This window comes from Coptis chinensis, chromosome 5 (assembly GCF_015680905.1).
Source record: "Coptis chinensis isolate HL-2020 chromosome 5, ASM1568090v1, whole genome shotgun sequence".
NCBI lineage: Eukaryota > Viridiplantae > Streptophyta > Magnoliopsida > Ranunculales > Ranunculaceae > Coptis > Coptis chinensis.
The window spans coordinates 12,786,131-12,810,254 of record NC_141460.1 but is presented as its reverse complement, the minus strand read 5'-3'; the positions used below and the strand labels follow the sequence as shown (position 1 = coordinate 12,810,254).

At 36.7% G+C, this 24,124-nt stretch overlaps 1 protein-coding gene across 1 annotated transcript; it reads right to left on the bottom strand.

Annotated features, from left to right (window-relative positions):
- Positions 1-1,910: 1,910 nt before the first annotated feature.
- On the bottom strand, positions 1,911-4,763 carry LOC147496735 (uncharacterized). Its single transcript, XM_086562648.1, has 5 exons — positions 4,220-4,763; positions 3,396-3,644; positions 2,869-3,227; positions 2,157-2,517; positions 1,911-2,050 (listed from the first exon to the last, which is right to left on the bottom strand). Exons 1-5 carry the CDS (start codon positions 4,761-4,763, stop codon positions 1,911-1,913), a joined length of 1,653 nt encoding a protein of 550 aa, XP_086418774.1.
- Positions 4,764-24,124: the final 19,361 nt, after the last annotated feature.

Genomic DNA, 24,124 nt, shown 5'->3' with positions numbered 1-24,124 from the left:
GAAACCCTAATCTTGCCCTATCTCGTTTCAGTCCGTTTGGTGCGATGTTCAGTGTAATATATTTTTGGAGTAAGATTTCGACCCAAGGGTATTTTTAAGGGTTTATGGACCTTCCTAATGGGCTAACAAATAATTTTGGTGAAGAAGAATTTATTTACCTAATTTTGACCTGGTCAAAGGGAATTTGTAGTGTCAAGAAAATGGTCAAAATGGGCATTTTTTGTTGGATTTGGACTTGTGCTCATAGGCTGTGGATACAGCTCATGTTGGAACTTTTCATTAGGGTTTCTAGCCCATTTTCCAGCCTCCAAAACCCTTGATAAGCTTCCTTAATTATTTGATTTGATTTGATTCCTAAAATCAAGAATATTCTAGAGAATATACTATTTTAACAGTCAATAGCGCACCCCTTATCCCACCTCTTAAATCAAGGGCAATATTTGTTTTATTTGAGGAGGTGGATCCAGAAATATATCAAGTCATTGGATTTTTCTTAATCAATACTCAGCCATTAGATTTTTTCCATTACCATATTAAAATCTATGCCTAAACACTATAAATAGGGGTCTCCCACAAAAAACATCTTCAGCTAGTTATACATAGCTAATAATCTTCAGCTAATTATTTAAAGAACTAATAGCCTAGTAATATTTTCTTGAGTGTTCTTCATTTTATTTTTCTTTTTTTTTTTTTTTTTTTTTTTTAATAACTAGGGATTCATGCTGCCCCAACCTTTTATTTAAAGCAAGCTCTAAGGTACATTTTTCCTTCTTTATCCCCCTTGATCATATCATTAAGTGTGTGATCCAATGGGGGAATAAAGTACAAAATACCAAGACATATTTCACTACTCACTCTTGACAAATAATTTTCCACTACATTACTCTCCCTGAATACATGTTTGACTGTTACTACCTCAAACTTCAACATCTCATTGTGAATGTGAGCTACTATATTCCTGCAATGCCATGGTGGTTTCTCCTTCCTATTTAAGATTTGGACTCCCTGTAGAGAATCCGATTGCACTTGGACCTTTCTTATGTTCATTTCTATTGCACCTGCTAGCCCTTTTTAAATTCCCAAGAGCTCCTGATACAACACAGATAGGTTAAGAGAACTGCCACAATACGCCATCAACACATCACCTTTCCAGTCCCTCAGCGCACCCCCATAAGAAGCCTTTCCATTTTGTACTGATCCATCGGAGTTTAACGCAAACGTACCTACTTCCGGTTTGTTCTAGCTGATCCACTGTTCTTCTCTTTGCTTGAAAGTTGCCCCGATATCCAATTTTGCCAGCAGCAGTTTTGTTGCTACATCCTCCTTCACCGAATCTATCGATTTACCCATATACACTTTCATGCTATTGATTACCTTTTGGCTGACAACCTCTGCTATTCTAAACCTATACTTCTTTAATCTCCAGTTCCTTTTGGTCCAAATGGCTTGGACTGCTACACATGTGAACGTTCGAAAGATCTCAGAACTCAATGTGTTATTCCTGCACAGGCGCATCAGGTAGTACCACTCACGATGGGAGTCTCTGACCATATATGGTAATCCCAAAGCCCTCTTAAAATCTTGCCATACAATTTTGGAGTAGGAGTAATAAAAAAATAGGTGCGCTGAACTCTCCTCATGACTGCCGCATAAACAACATTTGGATTATCCTATCACTTTCTTCTGCATCAGCCGGTTTTGTGTTGGTAGACAACCCGAGAATAGCTGCCAACTGGTAAATGAATGCTTCGGAACAGATAACTTCCCCCATACTATCTTGTACCACTTTACTTTGCTTCTCACATTTTTAAGACGGCATAGGCTGATGCTGTAGAAAACTCTCCTGAGCTACTCGGTGTCCATGTTACCTCATCCTCCGGAATATAGGAATTTATTTCAGTTCCTAAAATTCATTTCTTGATCTCACTATCCTGTAAGTCCCTGATGCTTCTTGACCAATACCCATCAGTTATTACTTCTGTAACTTTTGCATCCTCTAGAACAACATGAGCTAGTAGCTCCCTGGAGTGCTCATTTAAGATGAGGGATCCTGAGCACCAAGGGTCATGCCAGAAGCTCGTACTATTCCCATTTGCAATACAATGCCTTGTAAACCTCTATGCGATTTCTCTATGTTTCAATATGCCTCTCCACACCCATGAACAGTCCTTCGGAGCCTTCATTGTCCAGAAATACTTCTGCTTTATTTGGTGTTCCCATGACCATTTGACCCACATGCTTAAAAATCGAGCCACAGTAGGCCGCTTGATTCCAGGTTCTAGGATCAACAATACCAAGCCCACCTTGTTCTTTATCCATTCTAAGGGTGGCATGGCTTGCGTGATGCATCTTCTTTTCCATTTTTGGCCCTGCCCATATGAATCTATTGCACATTTTTGCCACCTTGTCAATCACTATCTTAGGTAAGACAAAAGTTCGAGCCCAATAAGTTTGGAAAGATGACAACGCCGACTTAACCAGTTGCACTCTTCCTGCTCTATTAAGGTCTTTATTCTTCTAGTTCGAGATTTTCGCAATAATTTGTTCAATAAGCAGTAAGCTTTCTCGAATCCCTATTCTTGATGCAGTTAGGGGCAGACCGAGGTATGTCACCGGTGGAGTAACAATGGATATATTAAGAACTGATGCTAGTTCCTGCCCTTCCACTTCAATCATACTACTCGTGAGGAGGGTAGTTTTTTCATTGCTAAAATGGAGTCATGTTGCCTGGGAGAAGGTATGCAGAGTATCCTTTATGGCCATCATAGATTCAATATTACCTTTGCAAAAAAGTAACACATCATTTGCAAAGCATAAATGGGATATTGCGAGCTTCCTACACTTTGAATGAGAATTTATTTTATTCACCTTGAGATCTTGATAGAGGAAAGCACTCAGAACTTCCATGACAAGAACAAAGAAATAAGGGGAGACTGGATCGCCCTGCCTGAGTCCTCTTTTCCCTTCAAAATAACCTTCTGGTGTCCCGTTAACCATCATTGAGTATAGAGGAGAGACATAACACATTTGGAGCCATTCAATGAATAGAAGAGGGAACTTGAACCTATGCAAAATAGTCTCCATAGCTTGCCCAGAAATAGAATCATAGGCCTTCTTTATATCCAGCTTTATGGCACATCTCTTCTGACCATGCTTTCTTGAGTAACCTCTTAGTAACTCATGAGCCATAAGCAGATTGTCTTGGATAGACCTCCCCGAAATAAAAGCTGATTGGGAGCAGGATATCAAGGAAGAGATACAAGACTTCATTCTATTGGTTAGTACTTTAGACACACATTTATAAATGATATTATAATAAGCAATAGGTCTAAACGAAGTAACAGAAGAAGCATTTCTCATTTTTGGGATGAGACAGAGAAACATGGAATTTATACCTCTGGCCAACTTTTTGTGGAGAAAAGTGTACTTGATAGCTCTGGTGAAATCATCTCCAATAGTAGCCCAACTTTTCTTGAAGAAGCAAGCATTGAAACCATCGGGTCCAGGTGCCTTATTATCCTCCATATCGAATAAGGCGTCCTTTATTTCCTTGTCAGAAACGGGGGATACCAAAAAACAGCTAGTTACTGAATCTATTTCCATCACCTGAATATTGCTCAGTATCCCACGATCACAATATGCCTCTGAATGGACACCAAGAAGGTCAGTGTAAAATTGTAGAAATGCATTAGCTACAGGTTCTTTCCCTTCCCTTCCCTTCTAGTTCCTTGTGCATCATCAATTTCCCATACATAATTCCTTGACTTCCTCTCCTTCAGTGCATTAAAGAAATATACACTACATTTGTCTCCAAAGCGCATCCAGTCAATATCAGTTTTTTGAAACAAGTCTGCTTCCTCCATTTTCAGCAACCTACATAGCTTATCTCTCAACTCAAACTCTTGGGCACTAAGGACACCGTCCAAAGGGTTCTGATGTAGCATTGCTTAAGTTGTAAGGAGTTCTTGTCTTGTTACTGCTACCACTCTTTGAATGTCATTGCAAAAAGCTTTGGTCCACCCTTTTAGCACTCCCTTTAAATTCTTTAACTTTTTTGCCAACATAAAAGATGGGCTGCCATAGTCTGCTACATCCCAACACTCTTAAAGTGTATTCTCAAAATCATTATGTAGTAACCAGGCATTACAGAACCTGAACGGTGGATGACTCCTGAAGGAATCAAGGAAAGTCATAACCAAAGGGCAGTGATCAGACACACCTTGAGGTAACACTTCCACCTTTGTTGCCAATGATAGAGTAGACCAGCCGGCATTGACAAGACACTGGTCAATCTTCGACCACTTCCTAATATTATCTCTGCCACTATTCCAAGTGAAGAAACTCCCTGATGCAGTGTGGTCGAACAGCCCTACTTTATTCAAACATCTTGTAAACGGCTGGGTTTCTCTTGGGTGCACAGCCCTATCTCCAATTCTTTCATGGGAGTATAACACATTATTAAAGTCTCCCATTACACACCATGGCCCCTGGATGCCGACACTAAGAGCTTCTAATTCTTCCCATAAAATTTGTCTCTTTCGGACATTATTACTGGCATATATCATAGTGAGAGAGAAGCTTATTCCATTCTGCAAAATCTTTACCTTAGAGTGCAAAAATTGATCCCCTTCCACTTCCTTTTCTATTTCCATAAAACTTTGGTCCCAGCTAAGCCATATCCTCCCATACTTATCACTAGCGTAGTTATGAACTGTTCCCCACAATGGACATACCATATTCTTAACAGTGATAAAGCGCTCCATACGTACCTTAGTTTCCAGTAACCCTATACATTTTATCCTATTCTCCGTTAGAAACTTGTTCATCTGCTTAGCTTTTGTACAATCATTCAACCCCCTAACATTCCAACTACTAATCTTAATCATTTATAAGATTAACGACCTTTCTTCTTTCCACTCCCTTTTGGTCTTTCCCTCCCTCTCTTTCCAGTTTGAGACTGCTGTTGTTGTTGTTGTGCTGTATTGTTCTTTTGTGCCCTTATTAGAACTGGGGTGCTTTCTACTTCTACTTGTGACAGTCTAGGCGTACCATCCTTATCTCCAAACAATTCTGGCTCTGCATCAGATAGATCGTCATCTTCCAGTTCCGCTAGTTCCTCGAAGATGTTTCTTTCTACACAAAACATCTCTACACCAGGGTGCACTTGCTGCAGAGGTGCTTGCATCACTGCTAATGGTTGTTCTGACATGTCTTGCACAGCATAGGTACATTCGACTCTTCCTTATGATACTAGACTCATACTACTTGTTGTTGTGTTTTCTTCCATCACACTTGTGTTTCCAGTCCTTAAACTCAGCGGTATCTCAGTGTTAGCAATCCTGCCCCTTCCTCCTGGACCTCATGTACTTCTTGTTCTTCAGCTGTACCATTCACATTTTCGTTCCCTAAACTCACTGAGCTTGTTATCTCAGTCCTATTTCTCTTAGATGTCCCGTACTGTTCATTGTTGCCTTCTGGTTGGTTACCATCCACAGCTACAATCTATAGCTCCCCTACATCAGCCCCATGTCCACTTGTGTTTCCAACTTCTTGCCTCCCTGTGTCTTTTCTCGCTATGTCTCTCTGTGCGCCATAATTTTGACCATTTTGCCTTCGTGCCCACACCACAGTGGTCCTTACTCCACACTGGTTTGTTACATGCCCAAAGCAGTTACATTTTTCACCGGATAAAGGCTTCTAAGGGTACTCTAGTGGAATGACTATCTCTCGAGCTCCCGCTTTTATCTTAATACTTTCTTTGTAACTGTGGTTTACAGGGAATTCGATGCAGAATCAAGCAAAAGATAAGCTTTTGCATTTTGTTGTCGCTTCATCCATGAACTTTGGAGTTCCTCCAATCAAACTCGCTAGATAGGATAGTCCTTCAAAGGTCCACATTTCCTTTGGTACGCCCCAATGCTTTAAACACACCGCGGAATAGTATATCTCTTTTCTATAGTTATCAACCTCCACTGACCATGGCTTTATTACAAACACCCTACCCACGATGAACACTGGTCCACTTTCCAAGACCATTTACCGGTCTTTAGCGCTCGTATAACTCATGTAAAATAAATATTTATCTGTAGTAATATCCACCAACCCTTTCAATCTTCACTGTTTCTCCAGTACATCCTTTACCGTGAGGAACGACAACCGTTTATCCAGAAAATACCCCACCAGATGCTCATCCCAATACTTAATCCCTTGTTCAACTAGTTCCACAGGAACTTGCGCTACTCCATCAACTATTATGGGGGAGAACTCCTTAAAGGTTACATTCAACTCCTCGGCTCCAGTTCTACTAAACAGAGAACTCCACGAATTAATGCGAGCACTATCCTGGGTTGGAATGCTAGATCTAGGTCCTGGATTGCCAGTTTGCGTTGGCTCTTCAACACTGCTTTCATGGGTGGCAGTTTGAACAGAATGAGGTTGGGTCTCAGAACACGAGATACTAGGATACTCAAACTCGTAAAGATCCATGCTTGTACCCTTATCAGAACACTCACTGTTCTCAGTGATGGATTTTACCCGATAAGAATGGAAGCATGAGAGTTGAGCTGCCTATACTGAACTCACACTGTATCTCAGTGTAGGATTTTACCAGATAGGGAGTGCAACTACTTTCTCTCTTAACTTCAAATAGAGGATTTTACCCGAGAGCTAAGCAAAATGAAAAAAAAAAAGGAGAAAAACTACCAAGAGTTCGAGTATCAGCTTCTCCAGTTGAGCGCTCTTTCTCTGACCAAAAACTTGGGGTAAAAGTTACCTAAGTTACTCCCATTCTCCCACAATCGGTCCCCATTAAAACAAATTGGGTATTTTGAAGTTTGATAGATGGAAAAGGTTAAATGTGATTTGGGTATTTTATTTCTTTCTAGTTCTTCATTTTAGCCATCTTTTCTCCTAGTTCAATCCTGAGTAGAAGCTCTATTTCACCAAAAGTTGTTTCTTCTCCCAAATCATCTGTTTCAATCCAAAATTCAAGATTGTCAATTCAAGATCAAGTTCATCATCATCATCCGTCAAGAAATCAATTGAAATCATCAGTCAATCAACAATCAAGTATGAGGCAACATTCCAAACAAGGTGACATATTTTTTTTCTATTTTATTTCATTTAGCATTGCATATTAGCATGATTATTTTTTGGTTTTATCATAGCATATAGTTATTAGTTTTTAAATATTTAGCGGAGATTATCCAACTAGGTAGTTAAATTTCAAAGTTTTCTTCACTCACCTATCTCAAAACTTTACATCTCAATAGAAGTAAGGTTGGTTTCACCAGGCGAGTGTGGGTGTCTAACACCTTCCCACATCGTACCTTGACTCCCGAACCCAATAATCATCTAGTTCGAGGGACTAGTCCTTCACATAGGTTTTACTCAATTTTTCCTTAATAATGTTAGTGACGACTCTAAAATCAATTGCTTAGACCTATGTACACATTTTTGTGCGTACATCTAGGTTGGTGGGACTTGACCATCCTAGCCTCTTCTTTTGCCCAAACCTCAATTCTTCCTCCTCACACACTCTCATGGTGAGGGATAAAACCCAACAACAATAAGCAAATAATCCAATTAAAAAATAATTGCATGAAATGGGTATAAAAGATATATGATACTCGATGAGCAAAACAACCCTAACTTTGAGCAATGGATAGTGAACCATTTTACTAAATGATACTTCTACTCATCTAGTATGTGTCATTTGTATTAGTCAATTCTAAATATTTCATGACATTTTACTAGACAGAAACAGTAAGATATGTTTTGAGTTACCTAAGGAAGCCTATCAATAAGTTACCTAGGTGCAAAAGAGCAAATGGTGAAGGAAACCTCACCTGTCTATGGCATTATAAGTTGTTGCAAGATTGTTGTAGACTTCAAGCGTATCTGGATGACAATTGACATGGGCCACACTCTTGTTCGACTATCCTTCTAGCTTCTTCAAACAATTCAGTAACCTTACCAATCTAGTGCAACTGTACCCAAGCCATTTGGGATCAATACAACACCAAAGAAGGCTGATTTTCTCTCTTCACTAGCTCTAAATTTTGCTATATTATAAGAGCTCAAAACTGTAGTTTTAACCCCTTAATAATATTACATTTAGACCAATTATGTGTATAATAAATAAGAGTTAGTATTGTTTACGTGTTTTTGTGTATTTCAGATATTGGAGTCAAATATGTGAAGAAATATATCACTTTTGCAAGAGAAAGGAGCAAAAGTTGGTTGCTAAGAAGTTCTATGATTAAAGCCCAAGTTTCAAGGAGAAAAAACATTTTTAAAGCCTAGTCAAAGCTGAAAAGTCAAAGTCAACGGGTATAAAAAGAGCAGAAAAGTCGACAGAACTTCCACAGGCCGTATCTTTGGACTCAGACCTCAGAATTGGGCCTATTATATGTCAAAACAACCGGCTCGGAAAGAGCTTTCTAATGGTCTAAGCCTTGACCCAATTAGAGTTGTAATAGTATGCAAAAAGGTGTTGAAGTAATTTCACATAACCTTTTTAGACATATGTAATTAGGTTTTGGGCTTGATTTCATGGCCCAAAACATGGCTCCAAGGCCCATGCACGAAATTGTAAATCTAACCCTCCTATATAAATAGGTTTAAGGCTAAACAAAACTTGGCTACTCCCCTCTTTAGTTTAGTTTTAAATTAGGGTTCTCTCTCTCTCCCTTTTTAGTTTAGTTTAGTTTTAGTTAATTAGTTTAGTTTATAGCCTCCATTATAACTTTTTAATAAAAATTTTAGTTTATTCAATTCAAGTATCTTTAATAAAGTAGTTCTTCATGATGTCTTCTTCTTATTATTCTATTAATGATAGTCTAATGACTTCTAGCTAAACCTTCATTAGAGGGGTTTGATGAAGCTTGATGAAGACTTGATGTATTAGTTAGGATTATTGTATTTTAAGAGTTTCACTCTAGTAGGTTAGTTGATTCGCCATGAGAATGGGTTGAACTTCCTCACATGCTAATTATTAGTTAAAGAGATTGCCATGAATAATTAGGGATCAATTACTTAATCTTTATTGGTTAGGATTACAATAATCTACACTAACATATTAGGAATTTATCTAAGTGAAATCAAATCTCCTTAATTTCTTCTCTATTCTTCTCCATATTTTATTAAAGTCATATTCAATGACTTTGTTAAATTCATATAATTAGTTTCATAGTATAAATTCACCTCTATAAATATTGCTCTCACCATTGTTTCCTTGTATTTGATTAATTGGATTCTATTATGTCTTGGTAGTTTAGGAGTTGAATAATTCCGGACTCTATATATTGCATGAATATACATGTGAGAGTAGGAAATAAATAATTAATACCGTAAGAATAAAGTTAGAGTAATCTAGTTGAGTTTTTACGGTGTATCAAATGGCGCCGCTGCCATCTTAAACTTTTTCAGGGCAAGAATTCAATTGGTTGAATCCAAGGGGCAATTCCCCATTCTCTACCCACACACCCTTTTAATTTTTCATTCCTATTTCTTACGTTTTTGGTTCTGTTCACTTTTTTAAGCATAGGAGCGCACGCCCTCCATTTTTCCTTATTCAGAGCGCACCCACCCTCCCTTGTGTTTGTAAATTTTCAAAAATTCTGAATATTTACAGTCATAATCCTTAAGGTGTTATTGATTTACTAAAATATTTTCAAATTTTTCCAAGTTATTTTACCTAGTGAACTAATACCATTTTTACATTGTTATATTTCAGCTTTCAAACCGTAAGTTTCGGGAAAAATGGACGAGTAAGGTTACTTAGGTAGCTCCAAAAATTCTAAGATTTTTACAGGAGTATTTATCATAAGTCAGGAGTTTGCAGTAAAAATATTAAGTGTTTTTTATTTGTTTTGATCACCTAACTAGTGGATTATTTCCAGTATATTTCTGCAGTTTTGCTACACTTAATTTCTGGAACAACAACCGATAAGGAGAGTTTGTAGAACTCCAATTGCTCTAAATGTTTTACAGGAACACGCATGATCTGACAGGATTTTCTAATAAAATTTTGGCGATTTTTGGCTCTATTTTGATTGATTAACCATTCAGTTGTTTGTATTGTGTCTGAAATCTGTCTTACAAACTTTGCAGGGCAGTAGCAAGACTTTCATAACTCTGATTGTTCTGAAATTTTACAGGCTACTTATTGGACTTCTTAGCAAACTACTGTAAAAAATTCAAATTTTTTGGAGTGAACACCCATGCCCTATTAACCCTATCATTTGAGCGCGCCCGCCCTCAAAGTACTGGAAGTCGAGTCAAGCAAGAGCGCGCCCACGCCTTTATAAGCCCGTTTCCAAGCGTGCCCACGCCCCTTCTAAAGGAAGCCCGATTTTCCTAGGTGAGTCACCGGCTCTCATTTTGTTCATATTTTTATATATATTCAATGTTTCCATCTTCTTAAATACACTAGGATTGCGCATACAAGATGTTATTCATACGCGTACCAAGGAGGCATTCGGGTACTCCTTCTTTCACTCCTCGTCTCTTTTGTCAGAAGAGTTTTAATTCTAGTATATCAGGTTGTTGTTTGATAGTTGTTTATATTTCTTTCATATTGGACTTGGCCTTACATGAGATTAAGGTCTGGTAAAAAAAACCATCTAGCATTATATATCGTAAACGTCAACGCACAAGCCTATCTAGAAATTTATAGTCAGAGTTTTATTTTCATATTAATTGTCCTAGAATATTTTTAAAAAAACCATTATGGCATATCAATATGTAGACGAACAATCATGTGATTATTATGCAAACCCTTCACTATGTTCATGTTGTGGTAGTCCTTACCATTGGGCTTCTCATTGCCCATCATATCAAGAGTTTGAGCCTACTATAGGATATAATAATAATTATAAGCCTCAATTTTCAAATTTTTATAGTAACCCATAAAATCAAGAGTTTTCTAGTCATCCAAACAATACATGGAGTCAACCAGTGTCGTCTATTTCTAGTTCCGTAATGAGTGTGTACAACAAACCAAACACTTTTTTGTGCACAATTTGTTCAGATCTAGACCACACTGCCCATTCATGTCCCATATTTATTCCACCTCAACCTAACCCATCACAGTACGAGATCAACCATAGTCACTCAAACGCCATATCCCAAGAAGGACTCATATCATATCCATTCTCCAATACCTATGACTATCAAACACCATACCAACCAGAACCACACAACCAAGTTTCCCCTCCGTTAACAACATTTGACAAAATAATGGCCCAAAACAAATAATACCTAGAATGGACAAGATTGATACTAACCTCACTTAACACAGAACTTTCAACCTTGCTAGAGATCGCCCCACAAGTAGAATAACCTATTACCATAACCACACCATTCGACCTAGTTATGACCTACCCTAAATTTCATGAATCATTACCTTCCCATGACCCTCCCATTAACCATTCTGTTGACTTCACACCCCACATGGATGAGGAAATTCTTGAAGACGACTCTTTAGGACTTGTTTTGGATGACCACTCAAATTTGAGAGATGCCTCCGAGGAACCTCCCACTGATCCATCTGAAGATGAATATAATGATGACACATTAGAAGATATTTATAAAGATGTGACAGAGGAAATAATTTGATAACTATTGGCATTCTCTTAATATGGACCCTCCTGTTGAGCATGTCCAGGCCTTTGTGTTTGCTAACCACACTTGGCTGGACGATTCCTATACACATTTGAATGATGCAATTGAGGATACTTATATTGTTTTAGAGGAAGAGGGTGAGGAAATAGAGATTAACAATTCTAATCTAAGGCATGAACAAGTTAATGTGTAAGAAAAAAAGGAAGTAACATCTTTAGAGTAATGTGAATCTCAATTTAGTTTGGTAGCTAAGGAAATAACAATGGAAGAAATAGATGAATTTCTTAAAGATAAAGCCATGAACCACAACCTTGTGGATTTAGTCAAGCCAGATGTAGAGTTTTTAAGAGCGTGTGAGGATCCACCAACTGATGAACCACCAACCAACCACCATCCACCTGAGTTACCACCTCCTAAAATCCAACCATCTATCACAACTAAGTCATCCATTCACTCACCATTTCAGAGGAACCTCGAATTTGCACTTGAGCCAATTGCCTCAGAGACCCTCTATAATTTTTTCTACACTCACGGTGAAAATTGTTTGCCTAGCATATAATTCCATGAGTACACCATTCCTGTAGTTGAGAGCCAAGCTTTGACCGAGTGTAGTGAGAAACCTAGTTTGTCTTATTTTTCCTCATCTGAGCCTCATGAAAGACATAAAGATCCATACTTCTTTATTTTCTCACCTAAAGTATCACTAATTCATCTTTTTGGTCATTCTACCTCTTTAAAACAGCTACACCATGATGGTTTGCATATGTTCATTGATGGGTTGCATAAGTTTTTATTCATTCTTCTACATGATTGCTTCCAATTATACAACTTCATTCTGTTTAGGGGTGCATTTAGTATCATGTTTTTATGGCTAGACCCCCAACTCTTTTGACTATTAATTTATAGTTGACCACGCATCATCCATTTTGTTCTACCCCAGTTTCTTGCTTGTTTGTGCACAGTCTAGGGGAATCTAACTTAAAACGACCCCACATTAAGTCTGGGGGATTCTGACTTAAAACGACCCATATAATTTTTTGTAAAATACCACCTTAATGGAGTATAAGCCACAAAAATTTTCAAACTTCAAAAGAGTTTTTAAATTTTGTTTGGGGGTGGCATATTTTGGTATTTCATTTCAAATCTTTTTTTCACCCTTTGCCTGTCATGTTTACTCCAGTAAAATTTGTATTAGTTAGTACGTAACAGTTTTATTGTGCTTCATGTTATCATATTATCTTTATAATATTTCTGTTACAGATACTACCAATTTTTACTACGTTTCTATGGTAAATTCTTTCTTTATCTCTTTACACTTTGAGGACAAAGCGTTCGATTGTTTGGGGGTGGGATAGAAACATTTGCAAAAATTAGGCACTTTTAGGATGTAAATTACGTACTCCTATTTATAAAATGTTAAAAATCATAAAAATTAGTTAGTTATATAATTTAATTGTGCTATTGAATTGTTTCATGAACCCCCTTCTCCCAAATTGTTTGAAGGTAATATAGAAACACGTTGTAAATGTTTAAGCACATATTAGGTTGTACACTACGTATTATTTGTCTTATAAAAATTAGAAAATAACAAAATAATAATATGTCTTTATATTATACACTTAGGAATATTGGTATTGTTTCTTTCTCCATGATGATATTAATCTAGAAGTTTCACGTTAGCTTTTAAATTAGAATAGTTTTTAGAAATTTAGGTTAATATATAGGTAATAATCATTGCATCTTTTCATAAATATATTGTATGAGCATCTATGTTTGTATTGGCAATAAGTTTTTGAAATCTAGGCTAGAGTACTTATTCTACAAACCCTGTGAGAATATAGCCTAAAGTCTTATATGAGTGAAATATTTGAGAAATGACACAAGAGAGAAGTAAATTCCGAATAGATAAATCACACATCCACTTGATTGATCACTATACCATATCTTAAGCGAATTTAGGCCCTCTTTGGATCCATATAGCTAGAAATTCAAACCTATATGAAATAATTTTTTTGCTAGTCCCCCATCTGAGCCTTTCTTTAGCCTTTCATAAACTGCAAATCTTTTATTAGTCTGAGAATAAGTAGAATAGAGATGAAATGAAGAATAGGAAAGAGAAATACCTTTGAAACCAAAAATTTGTTAGTTGCTTCAAATAAAAAAAGAAAGTTTACATCCAAAGAAAAGAAGAAAAAATAAATAAATAAAAAGTTAGAACTCCAAAAATAGAATCAAATGAGTCAAAAGCCAAAAGCCAAAAAAAAAAAAAAAAAAATTGCTAAGGATAGAAACAAAGTGTAGAAGCAAAGTAAGAACAAGGTTTTCTCTAGTTACATAATATGAAGACTCTATCATCTCAGACTTGTCCTTTTTGAATATTCATTTCCTTCATTCTTAAACCATCACCTAATCCCTACAACACCTAATAAAGACATTTAGCTCAATTAGGAATAGGTAAATGTGATAGTAAGTGGCAAATGTGTTTGATCAACTTCGGCTTCCTTGTACGTCATTGAGATTGTAAGGTAAAGTGTGTCAATGCACATTAGAGTGAGCGAAACTTGAGTGGAAAAATCAGAGTGTTTTTGTCTTGACATATATGTGAGGACCTACTTAAGGACGTTATTCCAAAGTTTCATAAACAGACTTGTTATTGCATTTCATAGCATAGTTCATTATATATATGTTTATCCGTAGATGATTGATTATTATGCACGTATTAGCTTTGATTTCGAATTGATTATTTTGTATTCATTGCTACTTAGATGAATAGATATCTGAGAATAAATAAGGAAATAGTAATTTTTATTTCTTAGTCGTTATAGTATATATGAAGTTTGTGAGTACCTTCTCTGGAAAAGTCTCACGAGGCTATAACTCGTCTACTAGGGAATTCCTAGTGGTTTAAGGCCTTATTGCATATGGTCAATGCAATCGCACTCAACGAAACGAGATTAATTAGAACTCTATTTTTGGTCACTTATTTTAATTTCTCATATTTGGTTGTAAGGTCAATGCAATCGCACTCAGCGAAACGAGATTAATTAGAACTCTATTTTTGGTCACTTATTTTAATTTCCTCATATTTGCTTGAGGACAAGAAAAATGTTGTTTGGGGGTGATTTGATAAGAGTCCAAAACTGTAGTTTTAACCCCCTTAATAATATTACATTTAGATCAATTATGTGTATAACAAATAAGAGTTAGTACTGTTTACGTGTTTTTGTGTATTTCAGGTATTGGAGTCAAATATATGAAGAAATATGTCACTTTTGCAAGAGAAAGGAGCAAAGGTTGGTTGCTAAGAAGTTCTATAATTAAAGCCCAAGTTTCAAGGAGAAAAAACTTTTTTAAAGCCTAGTCAAAGTCAACGCGGGTAGAAAAAGAGTAGAAAAGTCAATAGAACTTCTGTAAACCGTATCTTTAGACTCAGACTTCATAGTTGGGCCTATTATATGTCAAAACGACCAGCTCGTAAAGAGTTTTCTAATGGTCCAAGCCTTGACCCAATCAAAGTAGTAAAAGTAGGCGAAAAAAGTGTTGAAGTAATTCCACGCATAGAAACCCTTTTTGGACATATGTAATTAGGTTTTGGGCTTGATTTCATGGCCCAAAACATGGCTCCAAAGCCCATGCACGAAATTGTAAACCTAAACCTCTCCTATATAAATAGGTTTAAGGCTAAACAAAACTTGGCTACTCCCCTCTTTAGTTTAGTTTTAAATTAGGGTTCTCTCTCTCTCCCTTTTTAGTTTAGTTTAGTTTAGTTTTAGTTAATTAGTTTAGTTTGTAGCCTCCATTAGAACCTTTTAATAAAAGATTTAGTTTATTCAATTCAAGTATCTTTAATAAAGTAGTTCTTCATGATGTCTTCTTATTATTATTCTATTAATGATAGTCTAATGACTTCTAGCTAAACTTCCATTAGAAGGGTTTGATGAAGCTTGATGAAGACTTGATGTATTAGTTAGGATTATTGCTTTTTAGAAGTTTCACTCTAGTAGGTTAGTTGATTCGCCATGAGAATGGGTTGAACTTCCTCACATGCTAATTATTAGTTGACAGAGATTGTCATGAATAATTAGGGATCAATTACTTAATCTTTATTGGTTAGGATTACAATAATCTACACTAGCATATTAGGAATTTATCTAGGTGAAATCAAATCTCCTTAATTCCTTCTCTATTCTTCTCTATATTTTATTCAAGTCATATTCAATTGCTTAGTTAAATTATTATAAGTTAAATTCATATAATTAGTTTCATAGTATAAATTCACCTCTATAAATATTGCTCTCACCATTGTTTCCTTGTATTTTATTAATTAGATTCTATTATACATGTCTTGGTAGTTTAAGAGTGGAATGATTCCGTACTCTATATATTGCATGAATATACATGTGAGAGTAGGAAATAAATAATTGATACCGTAAGAATAAAGTTAGAGTAATCTAATTGAGTTTTTACGGTGTATCACTATAGTACTATCAAAAGAGCTTCAAGCCTTCCTGTGTCTTCCAACCAGGCAACAATGTAAAGCATCACACCTATCTCTGTGCTTCTATTCCTGCAATGTCGTTTCACATGTTTTTCATGAGCAGTGAAACTGCAAAACCATATCCTTAGCTTCTTCCATTCAAGTGCTTAAAATATATTCTCCAAGAGAAATGGATCCATTTACCAGGAAGTGGTCCAAACAACTAGATGGTTGGTCTAGTATCTATAGCAAACCGGTAAGGTGGTAATCAATCATAAACAATAGATTCTACATAATAACCAACTCAATAAGACGTGGTACCTAGTTTTCAATGCTAAGTATTCCATGAAGTAATACAAAAACCATTAGCAACGAAAAAAATTAGGTTTGTGAACCAACTTAGCTTCTAGATCGCAGGCAAACAATAAAAAACATATTGCAAGAATGGAATGCTACCGAAAGAATAAAAAAGGAAATATATAATCTAAATATCAAGGAATCTAAATATCAGAAGGAAATTAACATTTTTACCAGGGTGGGTTTAGCCGTGGCGGCGGCATGGGGTACCACTTACAACTTCATCGAAGGAAGCATCCGGAGTAAAAACGTTAGTGGGGAGTTCAGGCTGTGCTCAAGAATGCTCCTCATTGCGCTGGCATAATGGCCGCATGGTGAGGTCTGGAAGCGACTCTTGAATGTACATTGGTTCACATTCATGGAAGGAAAGTGATTAATTGGGACTTAATTGGTCCTACTACAGTTGCTTCTGTGATCATGACGTTTCGTAATGGATTCATTGTTTCTTACAAAAACATGCTTTTGAGCGGTTTCATTATAAAATACCCCACAATTAATAATCTAGAATCATCTACTACTTTTTCATCTGGGAAGAATTTCCAGCCAAACAGAGGGAACTCAGAGGAACTCAGAGGGAAGAACTAAATTGGTGTTGATTACAACACATCTTGTGACCATATCAAAACTTTGTGATGACAGGAAAGATATAGAAATCTAGCGAGAAACAAATAAAAATCTAAAAAAATCACAATAAGAACATATAGATAGTGAGAAAACAATCTTAAAACAAAGTGTTGTAGACTTTGTACCTGTGGTTCTCGATCCTTTATGTTCTCTAAGAGCAAGTCCAATAGGGGGCTATATAGGCTACTAAAGGCAAATATAGCACCCCAACCACAAAAATGTTATTCCAATGGGGCTACTAAAAGGGTCTTAAATTTGGAAGGAGTCAAAAACCCAGCCAAAGTTAAGACCTTTGCTAGCAGCTGCCATAATAAGTTTCGGGATACGGACGGCATAGTTTCTGCCGTCTATTGGTTATTTATGTACAAACGATAGAAACTATGTCATCTGTCTCCCGTTTAATTAAATAGACGGATGGTAGACACTATGCCGCCCGTACTTTCTAGACACTATACACGATTTTGACTTAGCCAAATTCAACCAATTTTTCACTCACATGCATTTACTTGTCATCAAAACCTCAACCCTCAACTCCTCAACTATCAACTCCTCAACCACCAACCTCATTTCTTGTGTCAACTTTATAGACCACAAATTTCTCAACTTTGACTTCACTCACACTTTTTGCATTACCATTCTCAACTTTGCAACCTTTCTTCTCACATTCATTCTCAACTTTGCAACTTTTCTTCTCACATTCAAAATGGCTTCTTTTTCTCGCTATGTTGAATCAAGCTCCTCATCCGAAGATGAGAACATGGTGAATGACAATGAGAACATGTTCGTATCTATTTTCTCGTTGTTGTAAGACATGCACGAAGCTACTCGTGATCATCGAGGCTCGGTCCCCGGTAGAAAGTATATTTATTGTGATCGAATCGACACTCCCAATAATATTATGAGGGAATACTTCGTGCAAAACCCAAAGTATCCCCTTGATATATTTCGTAGGAGGTTTAGGATGCACCGCCATCTCTTCCTCCGAATCTTGAAAGCCAACTCTGACCATGACAAATACTTCACATATAAGGTTGATGGCATTAGAAAGCCATGTTTGACGGGTATGCAAAAGGTGGTTGCTTGCATTCGTTTTCTTGCATATGGTTGTGGTACGGATGCATAGGATGAATACATTCAAATCGCAAAGAGCACCCTTTTCGAAAGTTTGAGGCATTTTTGTGATGCCGTGTTGGCGGTCTTCGAGGAAGAATATTTGAGGGCTCTAAACGAAGAAGACATTCAATGTCTACTTGCACAAGGTGAAAATCGTGGCTTCGGATATACTTGGAAGTTTTGATTGTATGTATTGGCAATGAGAAATGTGTCCTATAGCATGGCAAAGTACACATGTAGGACATAAGAAGAAACCTACAATCATTTTGGAAGCCGCTGCCGATCAAGACTTGTGGATTTGGCACGCATTTTTTGGTACGTGCGGGTTCAAACAACGACGTCAACGTGCTTCAACATTCTCACCTATTTGACAATCTTATGTGTGGTGATGCTCCTTGTTACAATTACACCGTGAATGGTCGCCAATACAAAATAGATTACTGTCTAGCCGATGGGATTTATCCTAAATGGTTTACACTTGTACAAACAATCCCTCACTTAACAACTCAAATAAAGGGATTCTTTGCTAAGATGCAAGAAGCGTGTCACAAAGATGTGGATAGTGCATTTGGTGTCTTACAAGCTAGATGGGGGATAATCAAGAGGCCGGCGCGAATGTGGAGTAGGGATGACATTAATCGAATAATGAAGTCGTGTATAATTTTACATAATATGATTGTCGAGGATGAATGAGAGATTGATATCAAAGATTGTCAAATTGACGTGGATTGGGAGCCACCAGTCACATTGCATGTTGTCGGGAATCGAAATGAGGAAATTGCAAAAAGACTCAACACACTTCGTCACATTCAGAGCAGAGAAACTAATGTTCAACTAAGAGTTGACCTCATCAATCACCTTTGGTGATTTCATGCGGATCAAGGAATGTAGTATGAGTATTTCTATGTTTGTAGTTTGAGTATTATCTATGTTTGACTTTATGTTATTTTAAGACAATTCAAATTAAAATTGAAATTACAATATTGGAAATGAACTAACAACAACAATGGAAATGAAAGAACTAAAACAACATTGAAATTAATCTAAGTAGTAGAACCACCACCCCCACTAGAAGCACCACTTGGAGTTCCAAATGTTCCACTCTTTCTCCTTTGGCGAATTATCTCCATTTTCATCGTCTTGAAGTATTCGGCAACTTCCGGCTCAAAAGTAGAAATATCTTGTGCTAATATGTTGTTGTCTTCTTTCTACTTCTTGAGCTCCATCATCTTCACCCTATCAGCAGTGGCATTCATTATTTATGCCAAATACTTCTCCATCATCTTGTAATTCTCTCCTCCTTTCTTCATCCTTTGTTTCTCACCCCTTGTTCCCGGTGGTTGTTTTTTCTTGGTTCCACTTCCACTTCCACCTCCACCTTCACCTCCACTTCCATCCCCAACTTGTGTAGGAAATGGATCAATTAGAACGCCACCAAGAGTTGCCGACGGCGTTGTGGGTGTTGAAGGCATGACTTCGTCATCTACATCGAGAATGACGTTGGTTCGTCTCCTCGATGTAGTTATGAACCAGCTCTCAAATTCTTCATTCCATTTTGGGCTATCCTTGAGGAGGACCCAACAATGCTCAAATTGAAAGTGTGTGTTATGAGCCAACATATATGTTATTTTTGCCTCGGCCAACCGATAATGGATCGTTGTGCCACTTTTTGCAGTCCTCTCTGAAGAGGAGATAATTCCTACCCACCGGTTGCAAGCTTTTTAAATGTGTCCAAATCGAGTGGACATCGAATCCTTGCTTCTTTTGTTGTTTTCACCAACTCTCTCTCGAAATTTGTCTAATATTCTCTCCTAATAGTGAGTGACTCGTTGCCCCGTGCCAACAATTGGATCTTCATTAACATATATCCACGCTTTGCAAAGAGCCTCATCTTCTTGAATTATAAAATTGGCAAACCTTGTAGATTTATTTTCTTTTGATGTGGTTACATGTTCATTTTGATCCATTGTTGTACTTGGAGTAGTGATTGTTGTAGTTAGAGTAGATAGAAATTTTATAAGAATTGGAAGCAAATGGTGAGAAAGTTGTGTGAAGTAGTTGCTATAAATTTGCAATTTTAGAAAAACTAGTTGTTTCTAGCCGTTGGGATGTCTAGACTAGACAGAAGGTAGAGTTTCTGCCGTTCATTACAACTTAACATACGGACGGCAGAGTTTCACCCGTCCATCTCCCGAACTTAACAGCTGCTAAAAAGTGTCGTTGGAATGGTTTTAGAAGCTTGGGCTGCCAAATTTGACTGGGCCTGCTAAAAGGCATATGTGGCACCTTTTAGCAGCACATTATAGCAGCCCTCCATTGGACTTTCTCTGATGTTTTAAAACATAACACAAACTAAGTCTGGGTTTGAGTAAGTGAGTCGTCATTCAAGACAAGTACATGGCTGCATTGTATTAGTGTTGATGGTCATTACTAATGTGAAGCTAAACTAAACTAAACTAGTGATTGATTCTATGAGAGAAAAATCAAGATATTTGAATCCACCGATACCTTTAATTTGTGGCATTTTGCTTCATAGTTGTTCTCACAAGTAGACTACAATTAGGCAATCAAGTGAGTGTTGATGTCTTATTGGATGAAACATCATTAATACTTATTTTTACTTAAGGTTACTCCTATATTTAGGCTACTAATATCTTCTTTCATTTTATGTAAGCTCGGGCAGCCTTAATGTATTACCGATAGCAACATCAAGGAGTACTTCCTTATTAGGCGTCATTCAATGCATCACCACTTAAGGCAAACACAAAGAATACTTCCCTTAGGTAGCCACTCCCTGAGCTACCCCTTCTAGGGTAACACAAAGCTAGAATACCTCCCTAACTCCAAAGAACTATACTACTAGAAGAAAAGTAAATAACTGTAGTATGATATTAATATTACATAACATAAACCCTATTCTATACTTCCATCCCCTGGTGTGGGCAATGAGACTAATAACTAAAAACATAAATAATTAACCTGATTTAGAGAACACCATGAACCAGAAGAATCACCAAACCCTAAGCACCGGCTTCATCTCCTCCTTTAAAGGAGAAAATTAACCTTCCATCAAGAAGGAAGAACATGAAGAAGAAGAAAATAAGAACATAAGAAAAGGGAGATTAATTTATTAAGACTTAACTAGCGAAAATCGAATCTCTTATTATTAACCTCTCTTTGCCTCAAGTTCTGGAGATAAGAATAATGTGAATTGGCAATTACAACTGGCACTGAAGTGCTCCTTATATAGGGGTTACAATGAGCTCTAGAAACATCTCAAAACATGGGCTTTTGGACCTAATTTCCTATTACATATCGACTTCCTTCCGATTCCATCTTCATTTCCCAAAAGCATTAAGAGGTGGAGCTGCTGAGTCGTTCCATGTATCTAGATGCATAAGACAATATAAATCCATACGTCCTAGACGCATGAGTCTGTTTTCCTCTTTTGCGAGCTTTAGTCCAAGTAACGGATCCTTTTGTCTTGGGCTTCCAAGTAAGCTCTAAAACAAGTCCAAGTCCTATCTTTTCATATCTTCAAAACCTTGGGTCTTCTTCATAATTATCCATGAGCTTCCATGTGATCCTTAATACTCCTAAATTGCTCATTTTTGCCCCTTTAACTCTAATATTTGGCAAAACTATCTCTCTTTTTCACCTGTAAAATCATAAAACACAACTTATAAGTACTATTAGTCTAATAAGATGGCTAAACAAGAGGTATAACTGAAGGTTAAAATACACTTTTTGAACACTTATCATGTATTTAGTGGTAGAAAAAAGACTGATCCAATTTAAATGGCCAGGTTAATTATGGTGTACTTTAGTAATAGAGATACACTATTTAACTCCCCAAAAAAATTATCACTTAAAGTTTGTACTAGCAGCCCACTTTGATTCACAATCCTAGATCGTCCCCCTATATTGCGACGTTTGCATTACTGCAACATTAGAAGAATCAACTTAATCACCGTGACACCTCTACATATAAGATCATCATCCTATGGCAAGAAGGATCAAGGATCTTGGTTGAATTGAACCACCATCACCTTGGGATACATGAAGAAAAACACTTCCAAGCACTACTATCCCTCTGCATCACTCTCAAAATCTCTAAATTTTTTTTTGACAGACCTACCATCTCTTTCCTACAAAACTTTTATCTTTTTAAAATACCTTCATAAAACTAAAGATTGAGGAGGCATGTAGGAATTTTTAAACGCATATATGGGTTACTATAATGGGTGTTTGAGAACAAAAGATATGGGGATATTTGTAATGATTTTTTAATTCTTTTGGAGTTTTTCTATTATTCAATATTTGGTATTTGGATATCTTAATTTATTGATGTGTTGATAAAGATCGATGATTGGTTAAATTGCAACATTGAATATTTAGATTATATACATCCATTGATTAAAGAAAGGGTTATGTAGACTTTGGTCCTACTATTAATTGCGAAATTAGGCTTTGGTCCTACTTTTCAAATTTATTAGGCTTTGATCCTACTTCTGTTTGTTGACTGTGAGTCAACAAAATTGACTGTGGTCAAACTATTTAAGTCTGTTTGTGTTTTCAATATGGCCATAATACCCCCCAAGCTTCTCACGTGGTACAGTTGAAACCAAACTAAAATGAGACAGAGACATGTCGTGATCTGGACCACTCATCTAAAGGTTGTGTCAAGATGCTCTCACTTGTTTAATTCATCATTTTCCTCACTTTTTCTCTTCATGAAATTAATATGAAAAATCAAAGTATTCAAAGACCAAAACATATTATTTTCCAAAAAAACAACATAAAACATGGATCCAAAACACAAAAATCCAAAAGAGACAAAAAAGGATCCACCCAAACTGATAAACATTGAAACTTGACGGAATATCCTTGAAACCAAACAATCAACATTGAGAAATCAAACCCAACAACCCAAATTGAGAAATCTCAACCCACGAAATCAAATAAGAAAATCAAGAAGAGATGGCAATGGTGTTTCTATGAGTTAGCACCTCTATGGTGTTTCAAAATCATTACATTTAATCAATTGTAGTTTCTGCAATTGGATTAAATTCTCAATATATTATCTTCTTCTTCAAGTGCTTGAGGTTTGGTTTGGGAAAATTGAAGTATGGTGGAGAGTGGGGGCGGCCGGTGGTGTTAATTCCGATGAGGATTGGCAATGGTTCATGGTGGAGGAAGAAGATGGTTTCAGCGATGTTAGATCAAAGGCGACGGCATGGTGATGATAATATTTATGGTGATTAATTGAATTTGGTGGAAAATTGGATTTTAGTATGTGACTAATAATGGTGGTGCTAGGTGATGAAGTTGGGCTTGTTTGGGACGCCAGTTCGCTCTATTCGTTTTTTGTTTCGTTTCAATTTTGATGTCCACGTGGCTATGGATGATTGTTTTGAAACGTGATTGTCAAGCTTAGGGGTATTTTGGCCATTTGCAATAATAAATGACCAAAGTCAATTTTGACCAAAGTCAAATTTTGTAGGACCAAAGCCTAATAAAAAAAGTAGGACCAAAGCCTAATTTCGCTATTAATAGTAGGACCAAAGTCTAAATAACCCTTAAAAAAAAACAACAACAACAACAACAACTTTTACTATTTCACTCTATTTTCGTTTTGATATATATTTGATAAGATCATGTGTATTCACTCTAGCATGATCATGCATTATAAATTCCATTAATGGATTGTTAACTTGCTTCATCCCTTGCATTATTTTAATATAGTTAATGTTAATTATCCCTCTTATTTTATACATCTCCCCCTCCTCATATGAATCTTCTAGATAGTGAGAAGAAAGTGAAAGGTGGAAAGAAAAACATCTTCCCCTACTCATAGGAATCTTCTAGATATCAAGAAGAAAGTGAAAGGTGGAAAGAAAAACATTCCACTCAAACTTCAACAGATTG

What these genes read in the sequence shown, in the direction of transcription:
- LOC147496735 (XM_086562648.1), bottom strand. Translation starts at nt 4,763, where the DNA reads ATGGAGCGCTTTATCACTGTTAAGAATATGGTATGTCCATTGTGGGGA. An exon ending in TCCTCTATCAAGATCTCAAG is followed by an intron (nt 2,518 to 2,868) that starts GTGAATAAAATA and finishes ATCTCGAACTAG; the next exon opens with AAGAATAAAGACCTTAATAG. An exon ending in CTCCGAAGGACTGTTCATGG is followed by an intron (nt 2,051 to 2,156) that starts GTGTGGAGAGGC and finishes CTTGGTGCTCAG; the next exon opens with GATCCCTCATCTTAAATGAG.